Consider the following 25,327-nt stretch of genomic DNA (forward strand, 5'->3'; position numbering starts at 1 on the left):
AGTGTTGACAGATTAATGTATCCAAAGACTGAGGTGCTTGTGTCATGTTTTTAAGCTGTGTCTCTCCGTAGTACCCTGCGAGCTATGAAAAGGCTCCGCTGCATATCAAAACGTCTTGCATGACCCCAGAATGCATTTGGAATGCATCACTCATGGGGAACATTCAGCGAGATGGGATACTGGGTAACCCTGAGGCAAAAAATGCCATCAGGGTGGAAAGAAGGATTTTCTAGATGCTGCTGTTAGACTCTCTATTTTCCCCTCTGCCTATACTCGCCCTTGTCACATCACCCTTACAGTCTGGATTGGCGCACTATAGCATGTTTGTGATGGTGGCAGTGTGAATGTACCTTGTGTGGTGTGAATATCCACCTCAGACTCACAGCTTCTACATACCAATGATATTTTTGGCAGTATAATAACCGGCAGTAATGACGGAGTTGATTTAAGACCCAGACCCATGCGTTGGGAAGACTAGCCTGACTCGGATTATATTCATAAATCCCCTTAACGAATTGCGTACAGCTTTATCACTGATTTCTATGTATATAATCACACAGCCAAAGAATTTTGACCGAAGTCAAATGTTAACTTTGAGCGTATGATTTGATGCACATATTCACTGGCAGACATTTTTTTTTTTTCAAACAGGCCAGGGCAATTTGTGGTTATCAAATGTAAACCGTGGTAGGCAGTGAATGGAGATCAATTCAATCATATTCCCCCCCCCCCCTTCTCTCCTATGCTACTAGGTCTGTAAATGCTCATTTGCATAAGATCACTTCGTTATGTGTCACAGTGTATGACAAGAATGGCAGAAAGATGTGTTGGTGAGGATTAGTTGATATCACAATGTTATATTACTATTAAATTTGATTGATAAATGAATGAATAAGATGATTGAATGAATGCTTGAATTTGGCATAGGCAACATACAAAGCAAAACTATCATGGTAACGGGTCATGTGAAAGAGAATATATCAATAATATTCCACTTTTTAACGAAGGGTATCATAGTATTAATGAAAGCATAGCTCTATGTCCAATTTGATTTGAAAGTAAAGGCAAGAAGAGTTAAGCTTTGCCAGGGCTGTCTTCCGCGAGTCAAATTATCTTGAATAGGGCAATGTGTTTTGTAAGAATGGGGAAGTTCCCTGTGTGCCCCACCCCCAAAGCATGGCTCAGTCCACTTGGGCTGAAGGGGGAATTGGGAGGGGCACAGGGTACTTTATATATTATCAACATGTATCACATTGCATGGTGAGGTGGACATTTTCATATACAGTCGGACCTCGACTATCCAGCAATCTCATATCTGGACATCTCGATCATCTGGACGTGTTTACGCAGTGTAGGCAAAAAAAAGTAATTTTAGACTCATTTATTAAGATGCCTACAATACCTATAATATTCCGTACTGAAACATGTTATGTATATTTAGATCAAAATGTCTCAATTCTGGAAAAAAAAAATAAAACTGGAAGTTTAAACAGGCTAGTATACATTACACCACTGTTGAGGTGTACTGCACTCCCTACTTAGCTACCACTGGGTCGGCAGCTACTTGTACATGTACATAAACATTGTTTCTCCCATATCCGGCCAAATGGCTTATTTGGTAGGGCAGTGGTCCCAACATGGCAGGATAACAGAGGTCGGACTGTACTGAGAGGGCTGGTGTGAGTCTAGGTATGGCTGACTGCAGCTGTCAGTGTTAAGTGAACATAGACATTTATGAACAGTACTCTTCATAATTGTGTGTGTGTGTGTGTGTGTGTGTTGGTGTGTTTGTTTGCTTGTGTGGAGGCCGTTGCATTTCATTTGGGATATTGATAAGATTAGACGGATAAATTCTGCTTCTTGTTAACTGTATGGTCAATAATACGGTTGGCCCCTCATAACAAACAGATCATCTTCCATTCAATCTGCTGTGCAAACTCACTGCAAGATGGCAAGTAAGAAACGGTAGAGTATCCCTTTTTCCATCATAGATCTTTACATCTAGATCTATAAGATCACAAAAATTGTCATACACAGTACATACCTTTATATACTCAAGGAACTATTCAAGCTCTCCAATTTCATGATTTTTTCCTCTTATACATCATTTGTCAGGCTTTGTCGGGTATTTACAGCCTTCGAACTCTGCTCCCTGTGGCGGCGTTCATACCGCTGAACTTGCCTGTGTATATGTGTGCGCAAATAGATCGCAGTCTGCACAGCAGAGTGAATGGAAGATAGCTGTCTGTTGTGAGGGACCCACTGTAGTACCGTCCTTCGAACAAGAGGCAGATTTATCGGTCTTGACAAGATTATGCTCTACCTCACCACATGCATCTCCAAAAAAGGAAAAGAAAACTATTCCTCCTGCCTCCCTTTGCACAAACGTTTATCCTCCTGCTCTCAGATCTACAATAATGATCTTTAAGATGTCAAAAGGTGTCATGGTGATAATGACCCTGGTGCATAGAGAAATTTATTCACTGGATACCAGGGCGCAATTTTGAAAAATGTTGCTACAACTTTATTTTACTGACAATCGATTCAGTGGATATGCATAGTGCAATTCTCCTGGTAGCATGACAAATAATTCTCCTCTGCCTGTGATTGTATTTTTTTTTTCACAGTTCGTGTTGGCTCAACAGAACTAGTGAGAAATGAAGAGTTATTGAACTTTTTCAAGTTCCAGTATTTTTTCCCCCTATAACGTTCTGCCGTCAACTGCAATGTTTTGCCACTGCACATAAAGGATGCATTTGAGAATGTGAAGGAAAAAAAAATATCATTTGCACAGATATGATTAAGGTGTTATGTGATCAATTGTGGCATGGTGCTGCCAAATGCCAGTCAACATTTTGTTTTAAGTGTATGTGTGTCTGTGTGTGTGTTTGGTTTTGGTTACTGTGGACAAACTTAAAAGCTCTCAAAGTTTTCTTTTCTTGATCTGAAATCATTATAGAATCTGTTTGTTTGTTTTTTAATCTTTATTATAGTGTTTATCTTCTTCTTTTTTTGTTAATGAAATTCATAGAATTGGTTGATCGTATGTGAATATGCCAGTGCCATTGAGATACAGACATATTGTGAAGAGATGTACAATTACTGTTGGTGGCCATAATTGCAGGCACCATGGCAACAGATATTCCATGCTTACTAGTGATTCATTGCTACCTAGCTGTTGCCATGGTAACTGCTACTGCTGTTAGAGGTATTTGTTGAAGGTACTAGTTCTGTATGAAACACAGCCAAGGATTCAAAGACGGAGTGTAAGATGCATGGAGCAATCCATGGTGTGGAATGCGAACAGTGAAGTGGTAGTTTGAACAGTTTCCATGGGAACCTAACATTCTCCAGAACAGCCAAGCTTTTCCCATCTTGTTTGTGTATTTTTTTGAAATCTCAGTGTAAGCAATGTCCTCAAAGAGTAAGGAGGAACAGCCATGCTGCTATCATGTTTGTAGAGTTACTTTCTTTTTAATCTCTGTTTCTTTTTCTCTCTTTTAGATTAGACAGAATGTTTCCCTGCTGTCTATATTTCAGACATATGTTTGTGTCAGAAAAGATGCAGAGGTGTCACCCATTTCTGTGGCATTCACAAAAACAAAACTGTTATGTTTCAACAGATGTGCCTCCATATTGTGAGGGTTTTTATGTAGTTTCTATGTGCCATTTACAGCCCAAGGCATGCTCTACGTTGAATGAAGCTTGTATTTGATGTATTCTTTTCTATTTTTTCTGATATGAAAGTTTAGTTTCTCGCCCTATATGAAGATCAGCCCCATTTGGGTTTAGTTTTTAAGTTGTTTTATGTTAGAGATTTATATCATTCTTGTTTATCTTAAAGTCCTCATTGGAAGGCATGCACAGTCATTTTGTTTTTGCATGTTGTTTAGCACACAGTCAATTCTGCTTTATATAGAGGAGAAACTACAAGTCTAGAACACAGAATGTGGTGCTGCTTGCCCCCATATTTATTTATCTGAAAAGCTCTCAAACAGGTATCTTAGATGCTGATTGACATATACATGTAGATGCTAGAAGCAGATCAAGCACTTCTTGGGTTTTCTCCTGGATTCCCTCAGCATAGCTGCCTGAATAACAGGAGACTTTTTCGTGAAACTGTTCATAGTCAATTCGAGTTGCAGTAATTGCAGTTACAGTTGCAAAAAACTGTTCGTTGCTGAGTGGCTGTTTTTCTTTCTTAGCTTCTACCAAAGGCACTGCAGGTATTGGGACTTACAATGATAGCAAGCATTTCGATGGAAAAGGCCCCCAGGTGCACCACTCTCTCTGTTTTTTGCTCCATCAACTGGAGTAAACAAAGCATTGGGCTGTAGAGGGCGCTAGAGCTCGACAGCACGGAATGCTGGTCCCCTAGATGAATGCTTTTCATTTTCTGGGATCGCAACCTGGCTTCCTGCTATGTACTTTGATCACCATGAGAGGTGCACATGAAGGTGAGCCAATTCAAAGTGGCCTCCAATTTGTAGCAGAGTATAGCTGTGTTCAGACGGAGGCAGTTTTGGTCGGAGTAACTTCGGAGGAAGGGTCGGAGGAAGCTTGGTCGGAGTAGTGCCCGTCTGAACAAGGTTGTGGTAACTTCCTCCGATCGGAGGAACTTACCACGACCTCTTCCTCCGAACGAGATACTCCTAAGTTTTCTCAGGTATATCTCGCTACCACGACTAGCCAGTCGGTCTCGCTAGACTAGCCAGTCGGAGTAAATTGCCCGTGCGGACAAGCCCTTGGAGTATTTATGAACTTACATACCTTACGACCTAGTTAAAACTTCCTGGGTCAAATCACAATGTTGACATTTTGCGACTACACGTACGCGTGTAGTGCAATTCTAACCTAGTCGATTGCGACGAAGAAGCTAGCGCTCATGCAGAAATTTCCATCAACAAGAATGGAGAAGACAAATGCCACTAGTAAAAAAACAATTGCATGGTCGACGGGCGCGGAGCTACCACTTCCGGAAGTTACACCGACCCTTGCACATAAATTGGTTGGAGTTTCTTCCCACGACCATCGTGTGGACACAAGGGTCGTGGTAAGATATGCATGAATTTGAATTTGAATTGCCATGCCATAAATTCTTACTCCGACTAGAAATACGTCTGAACATGGCTTATGCACCTAATTTACCAGCACACCATCCAGTAGACTGGTTCTGTAATGTATTCAGAGTTTATGCATGCTTTGTTCACAATTGTTGCCCTTAACAACCACAAAGCTTGCTGGAGGCTTGCCCTAACTAGCAACAAGCAGCTAGTGAATTCCTGCCTATGGAACTAAAAGGAGCAGGTGAATGAAATGCATCATTAATAGACTGTAGGAAAAGAAACATCCATATATTGTAATACAATACAGAAACGGTCTGTCCCAGGCTATTCGTTCAAAAGCTTTGTGCTACATGTCGTGAAGATCTGTGACCATGACTGCTATGTTCATTTTGTACACATAGCATGAGTCTCTTATTCAAAAACAAAGGAAAGCAGATGAAAAAAAAAATGCCAGAAGACAGAGTGTGTGTGTCTTCTGAGTGCATTCGTGTCCTGAGACATGATTTCTGTTTGCTAGAAAATAGTCGGCATTCACAACGATATGACATTCCACTGTGTCAGGAAGTGATCGATTCCTGGTAGGCAAGTTGGTGTGAGATGATTTAAACAAGTTGTTATAAATCAGCCCTGCAGTCGTACTGTGATTTCAGCCACAAAATCTAATCCCAAGTTGTCAATTATTGCCTCTACAATGCCACCAGACAAAGAGAAGTTAAAGAACTGGTGTGCTGCGTGCAATTGTAACCTCCAAATATGAAATTTTGTCATCTTAACAAGATGTTTAGGGAGTGTTGTCATGCCCATATCGTGTCAACGCATTACTTCATTGCATTCCAGTGGTTGGATGCATGGCCTTGTTTTTTTGATTTGCAGGCTTGCTTGTTTTGTGCTACAAGTTAAATGTTACATACCTATTTCGAAAGGTTATTGCCTCCATTTCCAAAGCTACAGTGTTGTTGAAAAATGGCTGTACCACCTAAATTTTAGGCTCATTTCAGCTCTTTGTGAAACAGACCACAACTTTCCAGCTTACAGGCACGTCATGAACTAGTCATTGCCTGGTGGAGTGCCGAAAAAAGAAATAAGTGCACAAAGTGTACATGAGAGAATTCATAGGAATTTGGGGTCTCTCAAGTGGCGTATTACCTGAACCTTTTGGTCTACGATATGCCTCTGGCATGATATTTGTCTGTCACGCATTCTGATGGCATGACAGCATCATTGCAAGCTTCACCTTTCACTCTCACAGTGTCAAGATTATACTTTGATGTGTAAAGTCATATGAGTTCTAGTCAGTGAGCCGGGCCGACAAAGTTTTAAAAAATCAAGGCATTCGTCTTTATATTCAGAGATCTACTGGCAGAGAGAATTCAGTCAAACCTGTGCATTGCAACCTCATAAGCAGGGCTCGACACTAATGGTGGCCCGGTGGCCCCTAACGCAAGTCGGGCCACCAAAATTTCAGAGATGAAGAATGTGGTGGCCTGATCGGGCCACCAAAAAAGGTCGGATGTTTGCCTTTGGGCCACCAAAAATAAAAGTTAGTGTGGAGCCCTGCCATAAGGGAAACAGAAAGGATGACACTTGCAGACAGTTTGGCAGACCAATATCACTTCACAGTTACATTTCGTTGTTCTGAAAGTTTGTTCTTCCAAAAAGGAAGTAAGTTTCGTTATTCCAGAATTTGAAACAAGTGCGAAATGTCTCAACCATAACTTATTGCTGAAAGTTTGAAAGTTATGAGTTCCTAGAACATTAGTTTTAACTGTCACTTTTATTTCACTTCAGGCTCTGTTTCGTTAGAAATGGCTGGTCTTTTAAAAAGCAATGACTCACTGTGCTTGTGTGTAAGGCTCAAGTACAGTCTGGCTACACTTCCCAGTATTTAATTCTGATCACTGGAGACAGATCACTTGGGTCCCTAACAGATTATTTCTTTCCAGAGGAAATTAAAGTGGCACCAGAAATCAGTTGGCCAGTGTAGACAAATGGCTTCTGACACAAGATCGACTATATTTTAGTGGCCAGTTCTTTCTTTTTATTGCATTGACACTACTTGCCCATCGATATACATTTGCTTGCCCCAAAGGCCGTCCAACAATCATCCATTTAGCACCCAGGCAAGAGAGCACAAGGGGTCCTCTATCTCGATGTGCTGTTCAGTGCTTGGGAGTGTGTAGCTCTTCATCTGCAGGGAAAAGGGACTTGCAAATTATGTAAGAGCTCAAGTTGACTTCAGAAGGGGGAAAAGAATTGAAAACACAATGGCAAAAGTTTCATGATTGAAAATTGGACATAGAAAAAGATGGATGTAGAATGTTGCAGTTCACATAGTATTTGTCCAATTTCAGTAAAATTTTTCTGTTTTGTGTGATTTTTATGCCTCCGCCACGAAGTGGTGCCGGAGGCATTATGTTTTCGGGTTGTCCGTCCGTCCGTCCTTCCGTCCGTCCGTAATGAATTTTGTGGACAAGGTAACTATCAAAACCTTTTGAGGTATCCTAATGAAACTTGGCATGTATGTGTATTAGGGGGTGAAGTTGTGCCTATCAACTTTTGGGTGCATATGCTCAAGGTCAAAGGTCAAAAGGTCAAGGTCAAATACATAGAATTTCACTATTTCCATCATATCTTTGCAATGCCTGAAGATATTTTCTTGAAACTTAGTGGATGCATGTATTAACCAATTAAGATTCTCTGGTGAAAGTTTGGGTCATGAGGTCAAAGGTCAAAGGTCAAAAGGTCAAGCAAAAATATTCAAACTTTACCTTTTTTCTCTGTACCTTGGATATTGTTCAAGGTCTCTGCATGGAAGATAGTATATATACATGTACTGACTGGCAGTGATTTTCTAGAGAATTTAGGGTTCATGAGGGTCAAAGGTCAAGGGTCAAAGGTCAAGGGCAACACTTCAAAATTTTACTATTTCCCTCATGTTTATGCAATGCCAGCAGGATTTTTTTTTTACACTAGGTGTATGCATGTTTAACCTAATAGAGATTCTCTGGAAAGTTTTTTTTTTCTTTTGTTTTTGCCTCTAAGGTCAAAAGGTCAACGATCAAGTGAAAGTGCTGAACTAAGTTTTTCCTCCATATCTCGGAAGTGGCTCAAGTTATCTTGAAATGTACTACATATCTATGCATCTTCTGCCTGACACTGATTATCTTATGAATTTTAGGGTCAAAGGCCAGATGAAAATGGTAACAATTTACTATTCAATACAGAAATTGCACTTTTTCTCCATTTTTATACCTTGAAAATTACTCCATGCATAAATGTATGAATGGGTCAAAGTCAAGTTAAAGTCTGTAAATCCCAAATACATGCATTCCTGTTCATCCAATTAGACCTAGGTCAAGGAAGGTGAGCATTCAACACATTTGTGACAAACTTGTCATTTTAACATTTTGCCAATTTTGTGAAAATGTAGTCACACATTGTCCGCATGTACTATTTAGACCTATTAGGAGAATCATGCATTATGGCGGAGGCATACCAGTCGCCATAGCGACATTTCTAGTTTTTTTCTTGCTATTCGTCAAAGTCCACTATGATCAATTGGAGGTACTTTCACTTTCAACCTGTGTACGAATGGCCATTTGTTGAAATGGATTAGTTCTGGGGTGATGGCTGTGTTTGCACGACAGTGAGGATGCTCTAACGGAAGCTTAAACACGTGGCAAGAAGGTGGCTTGTCAAATCTCACCCAGGCTACGTGTGATGATGTGAAGACATGGAGGTTGCTGGATATGTGTTATATTTTGTGATTTTTTGGGGGGTGAATTTCACAAGTTGACCCATATTTGCAAAGATAAATTATTGCCTCCTATAGTGCAAATGCATTACATCACATCCTAGGTTAGAATCTTTTGAAAAATGATCATACTTCTTCGTCACTCTGTCAATGTGATTCTGGATTGCAAATTCAAGCACTTGCAAAGTTGCCTTGCAACCTCCCAATCGCAGTCTATGATACCCGCGAAATATATGGCGCACACAGTACTTCTCAAAACTTTTCTAAGTTCTTCTTTTAGCTCAAAACAGAGAGACAGTGTGACTTGTGAAAACTTGCAGAGGCACCCTTTTGTCTCAAACATACCACCAGGGCAAGTTTTGAGAAGTTACTATATAACCTTCTCATCCATAACTAGATGGCCGTGGTCAAGTGTCAGCAAGCGGCCCTCTTGCCACACGTTAAGGCCATAGTAATATTCTCCTCAAGATGGATGCAATAAATGTTTTATTACTCATGAGAGAGCAAAGTTGTTGATGGAATGAGATGCACGTTAGTTCTGTTAGATGTTAAAGAGAAGAGTTTGCCAGATTTGTGACAACGAATTGGGTATTTCTCCCAGCACTGAGAGTTGATACTTTCAAAGTTGGTGCAAGGGGTTCATTCTGAGCCCCAAGGGTCTTGATATCATCCAACCAATTTGAGAGCCTTTTCTTCTTTTTTGTCATGTGTGCCATTTGTGTGCACACTTATATTCTTGTTTATGACACAAAGAATTTTGGGATGCAATAAGTCACTGTATATTTACTGATATGTATGTAAGTAGCAATGAAAATATATATACCCATGTATATTGAAAAAAAAAATATACGAACTAGATTTATGAAGACATATGCATATCTTTGGCCATTATGTACATTTGATATACACTGATTTTTATAATGTATGTATGTTGCACAACATATTCGTTCCTTTTGGTTATTTTTTTGAAACAGGTCCATTCAAGCTCATTACTTTAGCCTTCTGACTGCTATTATATGAATACTCACAGAGGAACTGGTGAGTGCTCAATATGTATAGCATACATCATAAAATCTATTATGAAGTACTTTTCAATCACGCAACATTAAGGTGCCGAGTTTGGCTTGTATGTCAAGAACTCAGATAAACTTTACTTTTATACTGCTCGTATAAAGCCTGCCTGTAATTTAATAAATGTATATTTTCGTCAAAATTCCCTTGTAAATGAATGCACTCATTATCTCTGTAATCGAGTACTGGTAATGGATGCTCCGTTGAAAAAAAAAAATAGCTGTAGCCCTATCTGACAATGAACTCACACTTTTGTTATGAATTTTGTGTTGATAGAAAGTTGAATTGCCGATGTATTGCATGGAAGTGAAAAGATTGATTTATTTTCTGACACATCTCTTAATGGAACTTTTAGCTTTTTTTTTTTTTTTTTGCAAAGACTGAAGAGTTTTGTTGATAGCGTTCTGTTAAATGTTTATTTTTTGTTAAAGTGATTGAAGAGCGGAGGAAAAAGACACTAAGTGTCATGTGATCTTGTGTTATCATGTGACATTTATTTGAAAATGGGCATAGCGAGTATTGTGGTGAAATTGTATCGGAGCGTGAATGAAATAACTGAATGTTATTTTCAATGTGTCTAAATCTGAATTGATATGCATGTGTAATGAAATAAAGAATATTTTGTATGAACATGAAGAAACATTGTCCTTTCATCATTTTGATTTAGCGATCTTACATTACTCTGAAAATATGTGGATGGACACTAAAATTGATATCAGGTCACTTAATTTCCAAAAAAGGCTATCTTTTGGGTTGCCAGATCGGGCAGCCAAAGTTCAAAATAAATTTGTATATTTTTTCATATTTCGGGGCACTATGTTTCTTTTTCTAGCCACCTAGATATCAACGTAAAAGATTTTAGTATCCTGAACAGGTTACCTGAGAAACAAGTTAGTGTCAAGCCCTCCTTAATGTTTATTTCATACAAAAAATGGTGCAGGTGGAAGAGATGTTGGCACTGATGGTGACACTCATGTTGGGGTGTGGTGTTGTGGTCAAGATGCATGCCCTTGTGATGATAATAATAATAGTTCATATTTTTAGAGCACCTTTTCCACTGGATACAAAGCACTATGAGATGTCATCCATGGTCAAAATAGGAGTTTAATAAAATATCATGTACAAATTACCAGGCAGCGACAGTACAAGTCCAATGCATACATGGCTGTAGCAATGACGTCAGTGGTGTTGATGAAGATGGCGGATGGAGGAGTCAGTAATGGAACTTGTTGGAGTGATCCGGGAATGCTGTTGAATTGACAGATGGCTCTCTGGACTCACATTCAGGAGGTCAGAGGTCAAATCCGGCTAGTGCAAGCATCCTTTGACGGAACATTTTACCCACATTGGTCCTTGTAGATCCAAGTGTAATTAGTGAGAACTTTACAGTAATGGCACGCTCCTTCTGGAAGACTGTGCTAATGATGAAGAGGCTACTGTGGGTGGATAGATGTTGGTGATGGTGACAGTGACATCAGTGATGGCTGTGATGACACCACTTGTTCTTGTTGTGATTGTGGTGGTGGTGGTGGTGGTGAAATGGTGGTGGTGGTGGTGGTGGTGGTGGAGGTGGTGGTGGTGGTGGAGGAGGTGGTGGTGGTGGTGGAGATGGTGGTGGTGGTGATGATGGAGATGGTGGTGGTGGTGGTGGAGGAGGTAGTGGTGGTGGTGGAGATGGTGGTGGTGGTGGTGATGGTGGAGATGGTGATGGTGGTGGTGGAGGAGGTAGTGGTGGTGGTGGAGATGGTGATGATGATGGTGGAGATGGTGATGGTGGTGGTGGTGGTGGAGATGGTTGTGGTGGTGGTGGAGTTGGAATCAATGGAAGTGGCCACACAAGATCGGAGTCCACGTTAATGAAGGTGATGGAATAGTTGGTGATGATAGTGATGGTGATGATGATGTTAATGATGTTGTAGGAGGTGATGGAGATCGAGATGTCATGAGAGTTGTTCTAGTGATGATGCTGATTGTGAAGGTGGGACTGATGATGGTGATAGCATTGTTGATGTTGATGATACCAAGCTATGATGAAGTGAGGACTGTAGTGATGACAGTGGTGGTGTTAGTTATGTCAATAATGATAAGCAAAGATAATGATTAAGGTAGTGGTGGAGACAGTGATAGAAATGGTGAGTTAGTCTCTACCACCAGATCCCACTCTGAGTCTTCAACCACCCTTCCAGACCTCAGCAGCATTGTACTCTGCCTCCCATGGATGCTCCTCAAAGTTGCATGTAAATTCTTTCTTGTTGCAATTTGACTCAAATACAAGAGAGTAAGATCAAGCAAAAAATGGAAGTTGCACTGAAATCAGACTACCTCAAGGGGAGGGTTCTGGAGTTTGAAAACTTTACTTATTTTCAAAAGAATATTGATGACAAATTCAGTAAAAGCTATACATATCAACAAACTGGATGAGGTGATGTGTGTTCCAATAATTGCAGAAAATCTGTCACTGTGGTTGAATGTATGTGGAGGTAGCGATAGTGAGGATGCCGCTCACCAGTGATAAGGTGACAAAGGAAAGGGTGTGGCAGTAGTATGGTGGCAGGGTTAGTAGAGTTGTCAATTAGTCGCTTAAAAGGATGCATGGCATGTTCTTGACCTAAAGATCGGTCTGTATCTGGTCGTCGGGGATAAGTTCTGCGGAGACTGGGTTTGGCTTCACGGATCCGGAGGAGAGTGATAACGTCAAAAAAAGTAAAAGACTCCTCTGGACAGACGGATCTTTCTGTCAAGGTATGTTCCACCTATTATGCTCTCAGTATATTATACTAGACTTGGTTAATGTATTTACATAACTATATATGCTATTGCAATATGTGCTTTTGTCTTCAAAAGCTCAAGTAGAGAATCGTGTGTTTGATTTTTTTTTTTCACTTGGTATCAGGTTCAGATTCTAGCCCGTTTCCATTGTTAAAGCACTAGTCTCACACATGGACAAGGCAGGCCTAAATTGGATGTAATAATGATGGACAGCATTCTTACTTTTTAGAGAGAAATAACAGTGTGTATTGAGGTAGGAGTGTCCTCGCTCTGTAAATGCTTTGATTATTTTGTTCGATGAGTCGGAGGGGAGTGTGGGGTGCGATGAAGGGTTGAGGCGGTAGACAAATCACAATGCAGACAGAAAAGCAAAACTCTGAACAATGAGGGCGGTGTCCGTTTTTTGTATTGATCAGCTCACATACAGTATTGTTACACGCAGTATAGGCCTTTTTAATTGCGTGAGTGACAAAGCTCCTTTGTTCCTTTGAACTGGTTTAACATGCCGACACACGATCAGATCGGTAGCTATGTACTCGCGATATTACAAATGCACGTTCTCGTTCCAATTACGCTGACCTTGACAACTTGAAAGGATTTTATAGATGAGGGAAACGCCAGTAGAATTTGCATGGGGCGTTTTGATTTGCTGCGCTTCAATCGGGAAAGAAATAGCATATTAGCATTGCAAATCAAACATCAATCTGATCATCTAATAGCAGGGAAAAGGAGAAGAGGAAAGAGAAGGAAGAAACGAAGGGAGAATCGGGGATGAGCAATCGGCAAAAGGGAAGGAGGAAAAAAACAAGACGGAGAAGGAAGATGGATCAAGGGGCAGGAGAAGGGAAGAAAAGGGTAAAGAGGAGAAGAAGCAGATGAGCATCAATTTAGATAAGGATAGCAAAGCAAAACGAGAAGGAAGCAAACGAAAAAAAAAGTCCATGAAGGTATAACAATATTATGCTCCTATATAATTAGCTGTTATACTTTAGTTTGATTAACACTACTGGCTCCTATTTGACTTGGTTTATGTTGCCCGAAAAACACGTGTTCACGAAAATGTTTAAGAGAGAGGGCAAAAGCGAAACAGAAAGAACCATTATGGCAATATTAAAAGGCGAATGCAAAACACCCTTGCCGGTATCAAAAGTTACAGAGTGGTAACGTCATCGGTTCTATTAAGCGTTAAAATAATGAACTGTATGTAGTTTTTATTGAACGCCATCCACACAAAGTCTTCCTGAGTAAAAACAACAAAACAACAGCGGCATGATGTTTGAAGAACTACAGGCCCTATTCATTGCTATTGCTATGATAAGGTCAGTAAGTCTGGAAGCCAGGCTATTAAGATTACAATGCATGATGTGTGTTCTGTTTAAATTGTCACAAAAGCGACATGCGGATGACCTAGAAATGAAAGCAGACGACACTGTCGCGGTTGTGAGCCCAGCGGGTATCGATCAGAGTCTTCATTCGTCCGGTAGCGACGGAGGGATCGGCAGCGACAGTGCGGTGGCTCTCGGCATACACCTGTACAGTTGAACAGGTGAGTGAAAATGAGTAGTCTGATTCTCTCCGTGCTGTCATTATCATCTACATGTCGCTGTAAATGCTGTCGCTTTGTTCGTTTGTTTGTTCGTTCGTTTGTTTGTTTGATTTTCAAAACTGAGGTTCTGCACTTTAAGGCATGGACTGGTATTGTTTGGGTTTAGATGGGGATTGAGGTTTTAATTTTTTTTTTCCCCGAGATGATTAGAAACCATATTGTTTGAAATATTGAAGGGCATACGACTCATAAGAGGAATCAAAAGTTTATGTGACGAAAACCGATTTTGAAATGGCCGAGATATTACAAACACAAAGTAAAACAAAAGTGTGATAAAAGGTGGGACCCATCTTTTATTAGGACCACTTTGCTTTGCATAAATCAGCCATTTGAAAAATGATTCTCGTCAAATAAACTTTTAATTCCTCTTAGAAACGGATGCTCTTTAATATTTCATGATATTTAGACCTGTCTCACAAAAAGATATTATACAAAACCTGAATCCCCATCTTAACCAAAACTTTATAGGCCTATACCATCCCTTTAACTTCGTACTGCAGTTCTTGTAAAACCTGATTCTCTGTCTGCCAAAGTATCGTTTTGTTTGTCTCCAATGTCTGGGGGTGAAGGCGTATTTTGCACATAGGCCTATTATGTTTACTTACAATGATGAGTGTATACGTATGGACCTATAGCCTATACAATTTCATGTGTGCGTGTGCTCGTTTGTTTGTATAATACGAGAAATAAATAATGATGTACCAGGTATATTTGTGTTAATATCAATATCAATATCAATATCAATATCAATATCAATATCAATATGTTTACCTGTATGTGTATAAGTTTCCCTGGCTTCGTATGTAAATCCTCGAGCAGTCATCGATCCTTCGACTTTTTGTCTGCAGGAGCTATAATGATTTCCTCGTCCCCTCCAATGCGAGTTTTATGAATTTAAGATTGGATATCAGCTCCCCATGGTTTGGTTAAGAGAGAAAACGTAAGTTCAGACACTGGTACTGCTCGGCACTGTATAACTGATCTAATCAAACTAATTATAATGCTCGACTACAATTTCTCATGTATAGGTCCTATAAGTAGTAGGACACATGAACTCACATCATTTCAAATGTGAAAATACGAGCAGGGCAAACTAACTCATAGGAAGATTGGAAGATTGATGACCTCAAGATACAATGTAGGTCTGCACATCCCACACTGCTTGAAGAGGGAAGGTGTTGAGATTAATGAAAATTGTCGGCAATGAGCATGAACCCTTTTGAATACCTCTCCCCCCCCCCCCTCACACACACATAATGTTACATCACGTGAAGAGGAACCATTTTTGCTATATAAGACTGTATTTAACTAATTCGACGTACGTCTTCAAATTTGAGGAATCATGAGCCCGATCGCCGAACTGTACAGTGACTGCAGGATGGTTATTAACAGTGTCTTATGCTCGCTATTGTAACTTCTTTGTTTCACGCACTGAGCATTAGTTTTTTTTATGTTTTTATGCCTTCTGTTCTCAACTGTGAAGAAAGCAAACAAACGAACAAACACACAAACTTATTGTTCATAAATGGAACATAATGTTTTGAAGTTGCAAAGCATCACGCTATTCTCATGCGGAGGGTATAATAGAAAGTATGTCGTATTTTAAATTGGTGAATTTACATAGTTTTGTTAAAATTATTTTGTGGGAGGTCTCCGCACTTCCACTTTGATTTGACTTGCTGCGTTTCTCGAATATAGCGAAGCTTGCTTGTTGTACTCAGGATAAGGTACTTTCTTGCATCGTGCTTAAGAGGCATGTTTAGGGAATTTGAATAAGAATCCACTTTCGGTCCACATCGCGTTTACCTTTTAAACACTGAACCATTATTGACTAAGCCGTGTTTGCAGTTGGGTTTAAGGTGCAAGAGGTTTTAGCGGCACCGTGTCAAAATTGGATCAATTAGTTATGTGTAGGCCTATAGAGGAGCTGCCGAGAATCGCCGAAGGCCGAAACAGGTCGGAGGTGCGAAACTAAATTTCTGGAATGGACAAACCAGCTACATCTGTATATCTGCGACAGCTACATTACACTAACAGAAAACTGGCTGGATCTTGATTCGCAGATATCAATTAACTATTTTGCATATAGTGCGTTAACAACGTGATGTTTTGAGCCGAATGTATTTTAGCATGAACGTAATTTATTCTTTTTTAAGAAAAAAACGGTATAACATAATAATCTTTGATTAGATAGTAATACAAAATCATATTTTTATATTCATTTCTACGGATTTTGCGAAGAGGCAAAGTTATCAGTACTTAATCGGAGCATATTATTTCATCTTGATGTATTATGAGAACTACACTTGAGAGCAGCTTGTCTCATGCGTCGGTAAACACGTATTTTTATGTTGTTGTTGTTGTTGTTTTTTGTTGGATGGTTTTGTCTCTTTAGTTGCCTCAATTTTGTGTTCTTTTTCACTGCAGACAAAAAGAAAACTGATCGATTTATTCGGATGATACACCGGGCAGCACATTGTTTGTTTGTTTATTTGCTTGTTTTTTTTAAGGAGATCAAAAGGGTGGAAATTGCAGAGATTTCTCCTTAGACATTGAAGTGTAAGCTGACTCATTCTGTCAACGACGACATCATGCACGAAGCAATCGGCAACTTCTAACATGAGATAGAAGATAATAGATGAGTTGCACCGAACATGCCTTTCAAGTTACAGACCGTCTTTCATACAGGCGTATTAATGAAGTCCGCTTTGTCCGTCTGTGACAATGAGTATAGTTAATAGTGTCTGGATGGGAGAGCTGGAATAAAGTGGACACCCCGCATAAAGATGGGGACGACATAATGAGGTCGGGGGTTAGCGGAACTCCTCGGGTAAATAGGTCCAATGCATTACAAATCCCAGCACTACAGGATAAATGGGGAAACGACTGAGGTTATTTAAAAACAACAACAAAAGAACCACTCCTTCAACATACAGACAGGGGGGTCACTCACGAACACTTTCATGCTTTACCGCTTCTCATTGTAAGCAAGCTTCAGTAAACTACAGTCTGTGCCTTTCCGCTCCCTAATTCAATGGCTCTTAATTCTCACCTTTCAATCCACCCGTTCCACTACGACAATAAATTTCTCGCATTTCATACAAATGAGGAAAAAAAAAGGGGGAAGAAAGAAGTTCCTGAGAGCTAAACTTGTTGTCATGACAAGCTGTTTCACACTCAACAAGAGAAAGCCCTGAAGTAGGCATGTTTGTTTCTTCTTTCATGAAACTCTACTATAGTCTATACTCTGCTTGTGCACACCAGAGCTTGTGACGTAACCCCACCCCCATCCCCTGACCCATCCTTCGTTTTCTCTTCTCTCATTATTTCTGTGAAAGAGTGTTATAATTTCAAACTTATTTTGTGAGGTCACGGATGTCAATTTCACATGATTCCATGTCACATAACAGTTAAAGCGACAAAATGGATTTGAAGTCACATTTGTGCGTTAAATCATGTTTTATCGGCAATCATGGTCTTACAAAGTGGTCGAACAACAAAATCAGACGCACTATGGTTGAATTAGGCAAAGTCAAAGTTTTCACTGAAAGGACAAGCCTCTGTTGCGGTCTCAATCATCACAACTGGATCTCGTACAATTCAAAGTGGTGACCGGCTAACGCGGCAGGGTACATTATCGTACAGAAAGGTTGAAGTGCTCAACGGAGCCATAATGGTCATGGCATCAAACCAGATAGCCTACTAAAGAGAGTCGATTTACATGCACTAATTACCGAAAGGCAACATTACACATCCTGAAGGAAAGCCGAACTTTTAGGGACCTTTGATACTGGATAGATTAAGGAATACTACTACTACTACTACTACTACTACTACTACTGCTACTACTACTACTACTACCACTACTGCTGCTCCTACTACTACTACTACTACTACTACTACTACTACAACTATACATACTACTACTTTTTCACTAATGCTTAATTGTATACGAGGATCACAAGACGAATGAAATTCTAAAGTGACATTTATAGCGATGACAATGGAAATAACCAAAATGCTAACAAAAATCATTTCCATAATAAAACTATGAAATAACGATGAATAATATTGAAAATACCAGCTGTAACAATGATTGTGAACATACATCTTTATGCCTTCGTGGGTTCATAGCGTCCACCTCCACTTTTTTCAGTCAATAATTTGGGGGACGTGGCAGGTGGAGTAGACCTTTTGTCTTGGTCTATATGTTACAGTTCGCCTTGTATGTATGACGAAGTATGCAATCAATACGAGACGAGTAAACGTTAACCTATTATGCTAATTGTTTCTGAGTCATTCTTTACACAAAGGGCAAGGAGCATGTGTTACTCGCGTGATGTCCTCATTGGATTTCTGTCTATAGTGGTTATGTTGCGCTTGCACCTGGCTGTAAGTTTCATCATTGTCGTCATTTTTTAATTACCCTATAGGACGTCGGGACCCCAACAATGCACGCCCATTTGAAGTATCTACTTGTATGTACACCAATGACTCTATTCACTCCATGAATGAAGCGGGACCTAACGATTCCCCACAGTAAGATACTTTGATTAATTGTCTCGGCTCAAGTGCCCTTTTGACAGGTATTATTTAGAATTTACTTGTCAGTAAAGGTTCTTTGTACCTGTTGTCAAGAAGATCGCGATCAGCGAATTGTGCCCATTCAGCCAATCTGCCGACGCGTATAGCCATTAAAGAGGGTATAATTGGAAGGCTTAACTCTTCTTTACAATGGATTTTTTTTTCGAGCCTACTCTGTGAAAGTAATAATGAGCAGTGGAGTGCCCATCACAAAGAGCTAAAACTTTGTTGAATCACTCATTCTCTGTTCATCACTCAATTCAACACTCCACCCCGCTTACCTTTCCCCCTCTCTCAGACTTCCACGTCATCATTTGCCTTGTCTGCATCCTTATCGTCTGGGTCATATTTATGATTATGTCGGTTCTAGGGCAATTACCCCCTGAACAATTACCCCAGACCCTTCCCCTGACCCTAAACCTTATCCTGAACCTAATCCTTACCCTAACCCAAACTCTAACCCTAAACCTTACCCTAACCCTAATTTTTACTCTAACCTTATCACGAACCAGTATTAAGCCGGGGGTAATTTTGTCCGGGGGGGGGGGGGGGTAATTGCCCTGATATATACGGATTATGTCTATCGTCATAGACAAAACGAAGAAGAAGAAGAAGAAGAAGAAGAAGCAGAAGAAGAAGAAGCAAAATATTATCTATTATCAATATTAAATGTGAAAGCTATACAGACACGTGGCGTCAAAAGCAGGTTTGACTGTGTTGTATTCACGTGAGAGAAAAAACAAACAAACAACACTGACAGTCAGTCTGACTTTTTAGTATTAAATGAATACCTACCCAGTGTATGTGTACGTTTGTTTTTTGTTTTTCGTTTGTTTACATGGGTGTATTACTGTCTTTGAGTATAGTTCTGAGTTACGTTGCATTCGTTTTACATGCACGTTCTTGCGCATAAGCTGTCATATTCCATGAGTAATTCCGTTTAATGGAAAGTGTTTGTTCATCGCATCTACACGGGTAACTACGTCTTCGCTGACTGATCATCCTCAATCAATGTTTCATTTTCACCCACCTGTAGATTCTCTCTAGAAATGTAATAAGGCAGTTATAATATAGTGAAAACATTTTGGTTGCTGTTTGTTGGTATTCGCGTTTTTGTCTGAAAATGACAAAGAGTTAGTTTGCGTCGTACCGCGGGCACTTCGCAATCGATGATTTCATTACGTGACCGGCATCAGTTTGTTCATATCTTTCGGAGATAGTCATTGGAGCAGATTTCATTTTGCAGTAGAATTCAAAGCCTTGTCCCAACACCAACGTGGTTCATTCCTCGCATCATCAATTGTAAATCCGTTGAGGCTAATGTTTATAGTTTTGTCCAGGTAGAATGCCCTTTTGCTTCATATGATGATATCCGAATCAATTAAGTAACCAGTAGGCCTATGAATTAACACACTTTATTTTCATGCCTTATCGTGTGCAGGATGGATTTGCGATGGTTCGCCTGTGCGGTCGTCTGCTCGCTGAGTATCGTTCAATTTTCGCGGGCAAGCACGACGAAGGACATCAGCGGTATGTTTGGACAAACAACAAATCGTCAATAAGAGAAAATTCTCACCTTTTGCTCCGTTTCTCCCTTCAATTCTCTCTGTTGTATATTTTGCTATGCTATATAGCAGTTGTGCTTTACTCGAATGGCTGATAAGAACGTAATCTATATTGGCCGTTCACAAATTGGTTTGATGGGAGGACTAGCTAGCAGCATATACTTTTGTATTCTCAATTCTGTTTACTTGATTGGTGCAATTTCGAGGAAAATATTAAATTTCCACCTTACAGAGTGAAATATTCTTAATTTTGCTGACATTCTCTAGTAGATACGATTCTTTTGAACGAAAAATCAAATTCCGTATCTCTCTAAAAAAAAATCGAGTGAAAATTTTCACTCTAAAAAGAGTGAATACAAAAAAGAGTGAATTTCGAGTGAAATTGGAGTGAATTTTGAGTGAGAATGCTCATTTCACTCATTTTGGAGTGACGTCAGGGATCACTCGAAGATTTTGGAGTGATCCCTGACGTCACTCCAAAATGAGTGAAAATGAGCATTTTCACTCAAAATTCACTCCAATTTCACTCGAAATTCACTCTTTTTTGTATTCACTCTTTTAAGAGTGAATATTTTCACTCGATTTTTTTTTAGAGAGATTGCAGAAGGCGGAACGATGGGTAATCAAAGATGATTGCCGCGTGACTTTATGTGATACATTGTAGCTGATGTTACGATGGGGGACATGCCTGATGGGGGTGTCATGGTCTGTTAATCTAAAATCCGAGTAAAATGAAGTTAGAACAATGTTGATAATTACTATGCTTTCGCATCGCTGAAGTAGACAAAACCTGAACCCACAGAAGCGAAATTTAAAGGTGGTGATAGTACCGCCCCTTGAAAACCTGAAACGCAATAGGTGTCACCAAACCTCTCTTCACACAATTTGTCATGTCATGCTACACAACATTTACTGCCCCTCTCCCTCCCCCTCCCCACCCCGGTTGTCGCTGTTTCTCATGTGCAGTACCAGACGTATCCAATCCAATATTCAATTCTATTTCCATTTTAACAGATGATTGCAAAGTCCTGATCGACATGGGCTTCGATGTCTTCCACTGTACGAAGTCTGCCTACCCGGACCGGGACGAGTGCGTACCGCGCGGACGTCAGGCGGACAGTCGACTTCGACTTCGACCAGGGAGCTTCGACCCGATGAGTCGAGTGTGCGACTCGAGGGTAGACTGCACAGACGGCTCGGATGAGACCCTACCGGAATGCGTCGCTCCGCACAAGGGTAAATCCAAGGATGAAAGCAGTGATAATTATCTTTTTTATAACAATAAAACAACAACAACAACAATGCTGGATAATAAGAAACTATCAAAAAACAAAAAGAACAAAAGAAATCAATCAACTGCCCAGCAATACATCACACAAACGATAAACGCTCCAGTACGAGCAAAGTAAAATATATGAACTGTCGTATTGTTGCAAGTTCAACCGCAAGCCAAGAATTTGCATGGACAGTAGGGCCTATAGTAATAACTATTACTTCTTATTGTTACGGCAAATTTATGCACCGATGGCAAGACTATACAATCTTTCAAGAAGACCCCACGACATCTAATATATCCTTTCCACCAAAGACTCATCATGATTTTTGTTACACTCCGTTCGTTTTTATTTTCTCTTTCCTCGATAGCGTATTGCGAGGACGATCTGCAGAAGGAGGTCGATGGCGACTACTTGGACTCGTTCCATTGCTATGGCAACAAGAAAAACGAGATCGGGTCATCCATGTGCGTATCCGAGTGTCAGATGTGCGATGGGCGCGTCGACTGTCCGAACGGAGCCGACGAGCTGGCCGAGAATTGTTCAGCGATGAGACGAAAACCATTCGGATGCCAATACTTCTAGTCGTGCAGGACAGCGGGATCATCAACTAAAGTGGTGGCGTCACACTGTCCCGAAATTGACACAAGATGGCCATACAAATGTGAAATTTTCAAATTTGCCCGAAGTTTGTCCCGAACTTGGTTAAAAACGATCAAAAGCCAAAGCAAGTGTATAGATCTTTAGTTAGCAGCCTGATAAACTCCACCGGCGATGGCTTTATGCTGCCTGCACGAATACCCCGATGTTTATACGATCAGAGCCGATTCTGAAAACTTCCTTTATCGTGTGTGTCCATCTTTTCTCAACTTCGTTACAGCGTGACGCCTGCATGTGGGTTGGCGTCACTCTGTCCCGAAATTGACACGAGATGGCCATACAAATGTGGAATTTTCAATTTCGCGCGAAATTAACAAGCAAGTATTCGATCTTCTGTTAGCAGCTTGAGAAAACTCCACCGTAAATTCCTACGTTGGGACAATGTGACGCATGCATAATGAGGCATTGAATGTGTTCTTGCATCTGTTAATTTTCATTGAAGTGTGTACTACAGCTACATTTGAAGCTGTCGCATGTCTTAGAAACACAGCCCTTGCATTTTCGCAATTTGGTATTGAACATTATCCAGCCGCAGCTTTTATATGCTCAGTCCACCTCGTCATATTATTATTATAATTATATAGCCGTTGTTTGTATGGTTGTCATCGATTTTGCTTTTTTATCTATAACCAGGGGCATGCAAATTCACATGTCATGTTTTCAAAGTGCACTGTGGATCAGCTTCCTGGTCACTACATAGTGTAGGAACCGTTGAACAACCTTATAATTAAGTACGGGTAGGGGTAATCAAACTGCGAGTGTAGATGGTATTCAACATAAATCTTTTGGCATATTTGGTAAAAGAATGATGTTCGATTTAAGTCTTGTATGAGCATCCATCTTATACAAGGCTTCATTGTATGGAATATGTGAGCTAGGTCTGAAAGCAAATTCGTATAGAAGAATATGATTCCAGGGATTAAGTTATTCATCAACAACCCTCAGTCCTGAGACAGATGCATTAAACTGACAATGACTGATTGGCACATTACAGGGACATTTCTTTTCAATTTTTCTGTATTGAGTTGTAAAGATCACTATAGCCACGGTAATCTAAATACATGTGTACCTAGTTTGTAATATTGTAATGTATCAATATGTTTTATGTTGTAAATGTGTGATTTACAGAGACTCTCAACCATGGATCAAAAGTATATGTATGGTTATGACGAAGAGAGTATAGACTTGCGAGAGACAAATTCTTTATGATTATTTGTATTCCATTAATTCTTTTTTAAAGATAGAAAGAGTATAAAGTTGGTGAAGCGAAAAAAACCGAAGTTTCTACACTATTAAAGTGTAACGAGATCTAAATGGTAATTATGTAACCATGATTTATGACGATAATTTCAGTTCAGAATAAAGTTGTGCTCATCACCACCATTCAAGCATCACATGGATTCTTTCTTCTTCAATTTCGATATACGCCACATCTATTTATCAGGCAGGCCGCAGGTGCACGCACAGGTCGCTAACCAACTTTTTTTAAATATGAATTTATGCACAAAACCAGTAGACGAACGATTAATTCAAGCATGATTTCATTGTCTTACAGGATGTTTTCTAACGAACGAGACTCGATTAATTAGGCTATAAGAGGTTACTTGAGTATTTTGTCTACTACGCGCTCCAATATTCATTCTCTCTGCGCGATGCCATTGGCTAATAATACCAGTGCCGTATGATACTGCGCACGCGCCGCGGTGAATTTCCGGTTAAATCTCAAATCCGAGGATGTCAAACTTGCTCTGTGTGTGATCGATCCCCTGGATGCGACCTTCCCTGGATGATAATCCGTTTTGGCACCGCGATCGAGTACGCCATCATTTTCGAATTCACACAGAAAGAGGTATGAGATAAGATGTGAGTCTTTGATTTCCCTTTTAGCTAGGCGTAGCTAGGCGTAGCAGGTGGGTGTGATTGTGGTTGGGGGAGTTGGATACCACCAGTTTATTTGCAGATGGTGTTAGGACATTTATGCCACCGTCATTTTGTGCACAAGCTACTAGTAGGGAACTTACGTACAGTATCATCGACGTCCGGTATGTGAACGTGATGAAATCCGCTGAACGGGGCAGTCACGTTGTCACATTGTTGACAACTAGAAACTGCTTTGACAACTGCAGTGGTAGTACATGTAGTAGGCAAGAAAGACTGCATCGTACTGATAAGTAGAGTTCTGAAGCTGTGTAAACTGCGTTGGTAAGAGTTGTCCATGTGATGAGACAGGTGGAATTTGAATCAAGAAAAACTTGGGCATCAAGAGAAACTTGGATGAGTGATACTGTAGTCTGTATGTCGCATGGAGAACAACGGTGAGTTACTTATGACTGAAGGTCACGAGCCATGGCCAATTAAGTGGTGCCTGTGGTTCAGACGGGAGCGGATCCAGATGGTCTGAATAGGCAATGACCGAGTGAAAGGATTTTGTCCACCTTCATAGGGCCTTCGTGTGTGTGGATTGAGTGAATGCAGCATTCCAGCAATATGAGTAGAATGTATCACTATCAGTGAAAGCTTGGAGAAAATTGGACTATCATTCAAAAGTCAGGATTCTTTGAAGTACCTGCACAGTTACTTCTGGATGAGAAGACTGATTTTTGCTTTTAGTTTTTTTAGAGTGTATGCTGTCACATGTGTAGAACAAGGAGTCAATCAAAAGGATAGGAGAATTTACAAAATCTTGATTCTTATTTTTTGAAAAAAGTGCACATTTCCCCGACTTTTCACTGGCATATAATATATGTTAAAGGGACTGTACAGTACTGGTTGAGGTAGGGATTCATGTTTGGAACATTCCTAAGTGAGATAATGAAAAGCCTCTTAACGAGTCTTATGAAATATGAAAGAGCGTGTAATTTTAAGAAGGATACAACGTTTACTGTATTTGATGAAAATTGGTTTTCAAATGGCCGAGATATCCAAAAAAGTGCTAAAAGGCAACATGCCCCAACTTTATTAGTATCTCTTTGTTTCAC

At 40.1% G+C, this 25,327-nt stretch overlaps 1 protein-coding gene across 1 annotated transcript; it reads left to right on the top strand.

The window, feature by feature from the left end:
- Positions 1-14,073: 14,073 nt before the first annotated feature.
- On the top strand, positions 14,074-22,274 carry LOC139731552 (LDL receptor repeat-containing protein egg-2-like). Its single transcript, XM_071642436.1, has 4 exons — positions 14,074-14,192; positions 20,292-20,380; positions 21,382-21,651; positions 22,060-22,274. Exons 1-4 carry the CDS (start codon positions 14,074-14,076, stop codon positions 22,272-22,274), a joined length of 693 nt encoding a protein of 230 aa, XP_071498537.1.
- Positions 22,275-25,327: the final 3,053 nt, after the last annotated feature.

Source organism: Diadema antillarum, unplaced genomic scaffold (assembly GCF_040938485.1).
Source record: "Diadema antillarum isolate AM-2024a unplaced genomic scaffold, OU_Dant_1.0 seq00000378_RagTag, whole genome shotgun sequence".
Lineage (NCBI taxonomy): Eukaryota > Metazoa > Echinodermata > Echinoidea > Diadematoida > Diadematidae > Diadema > Diadema antillarum.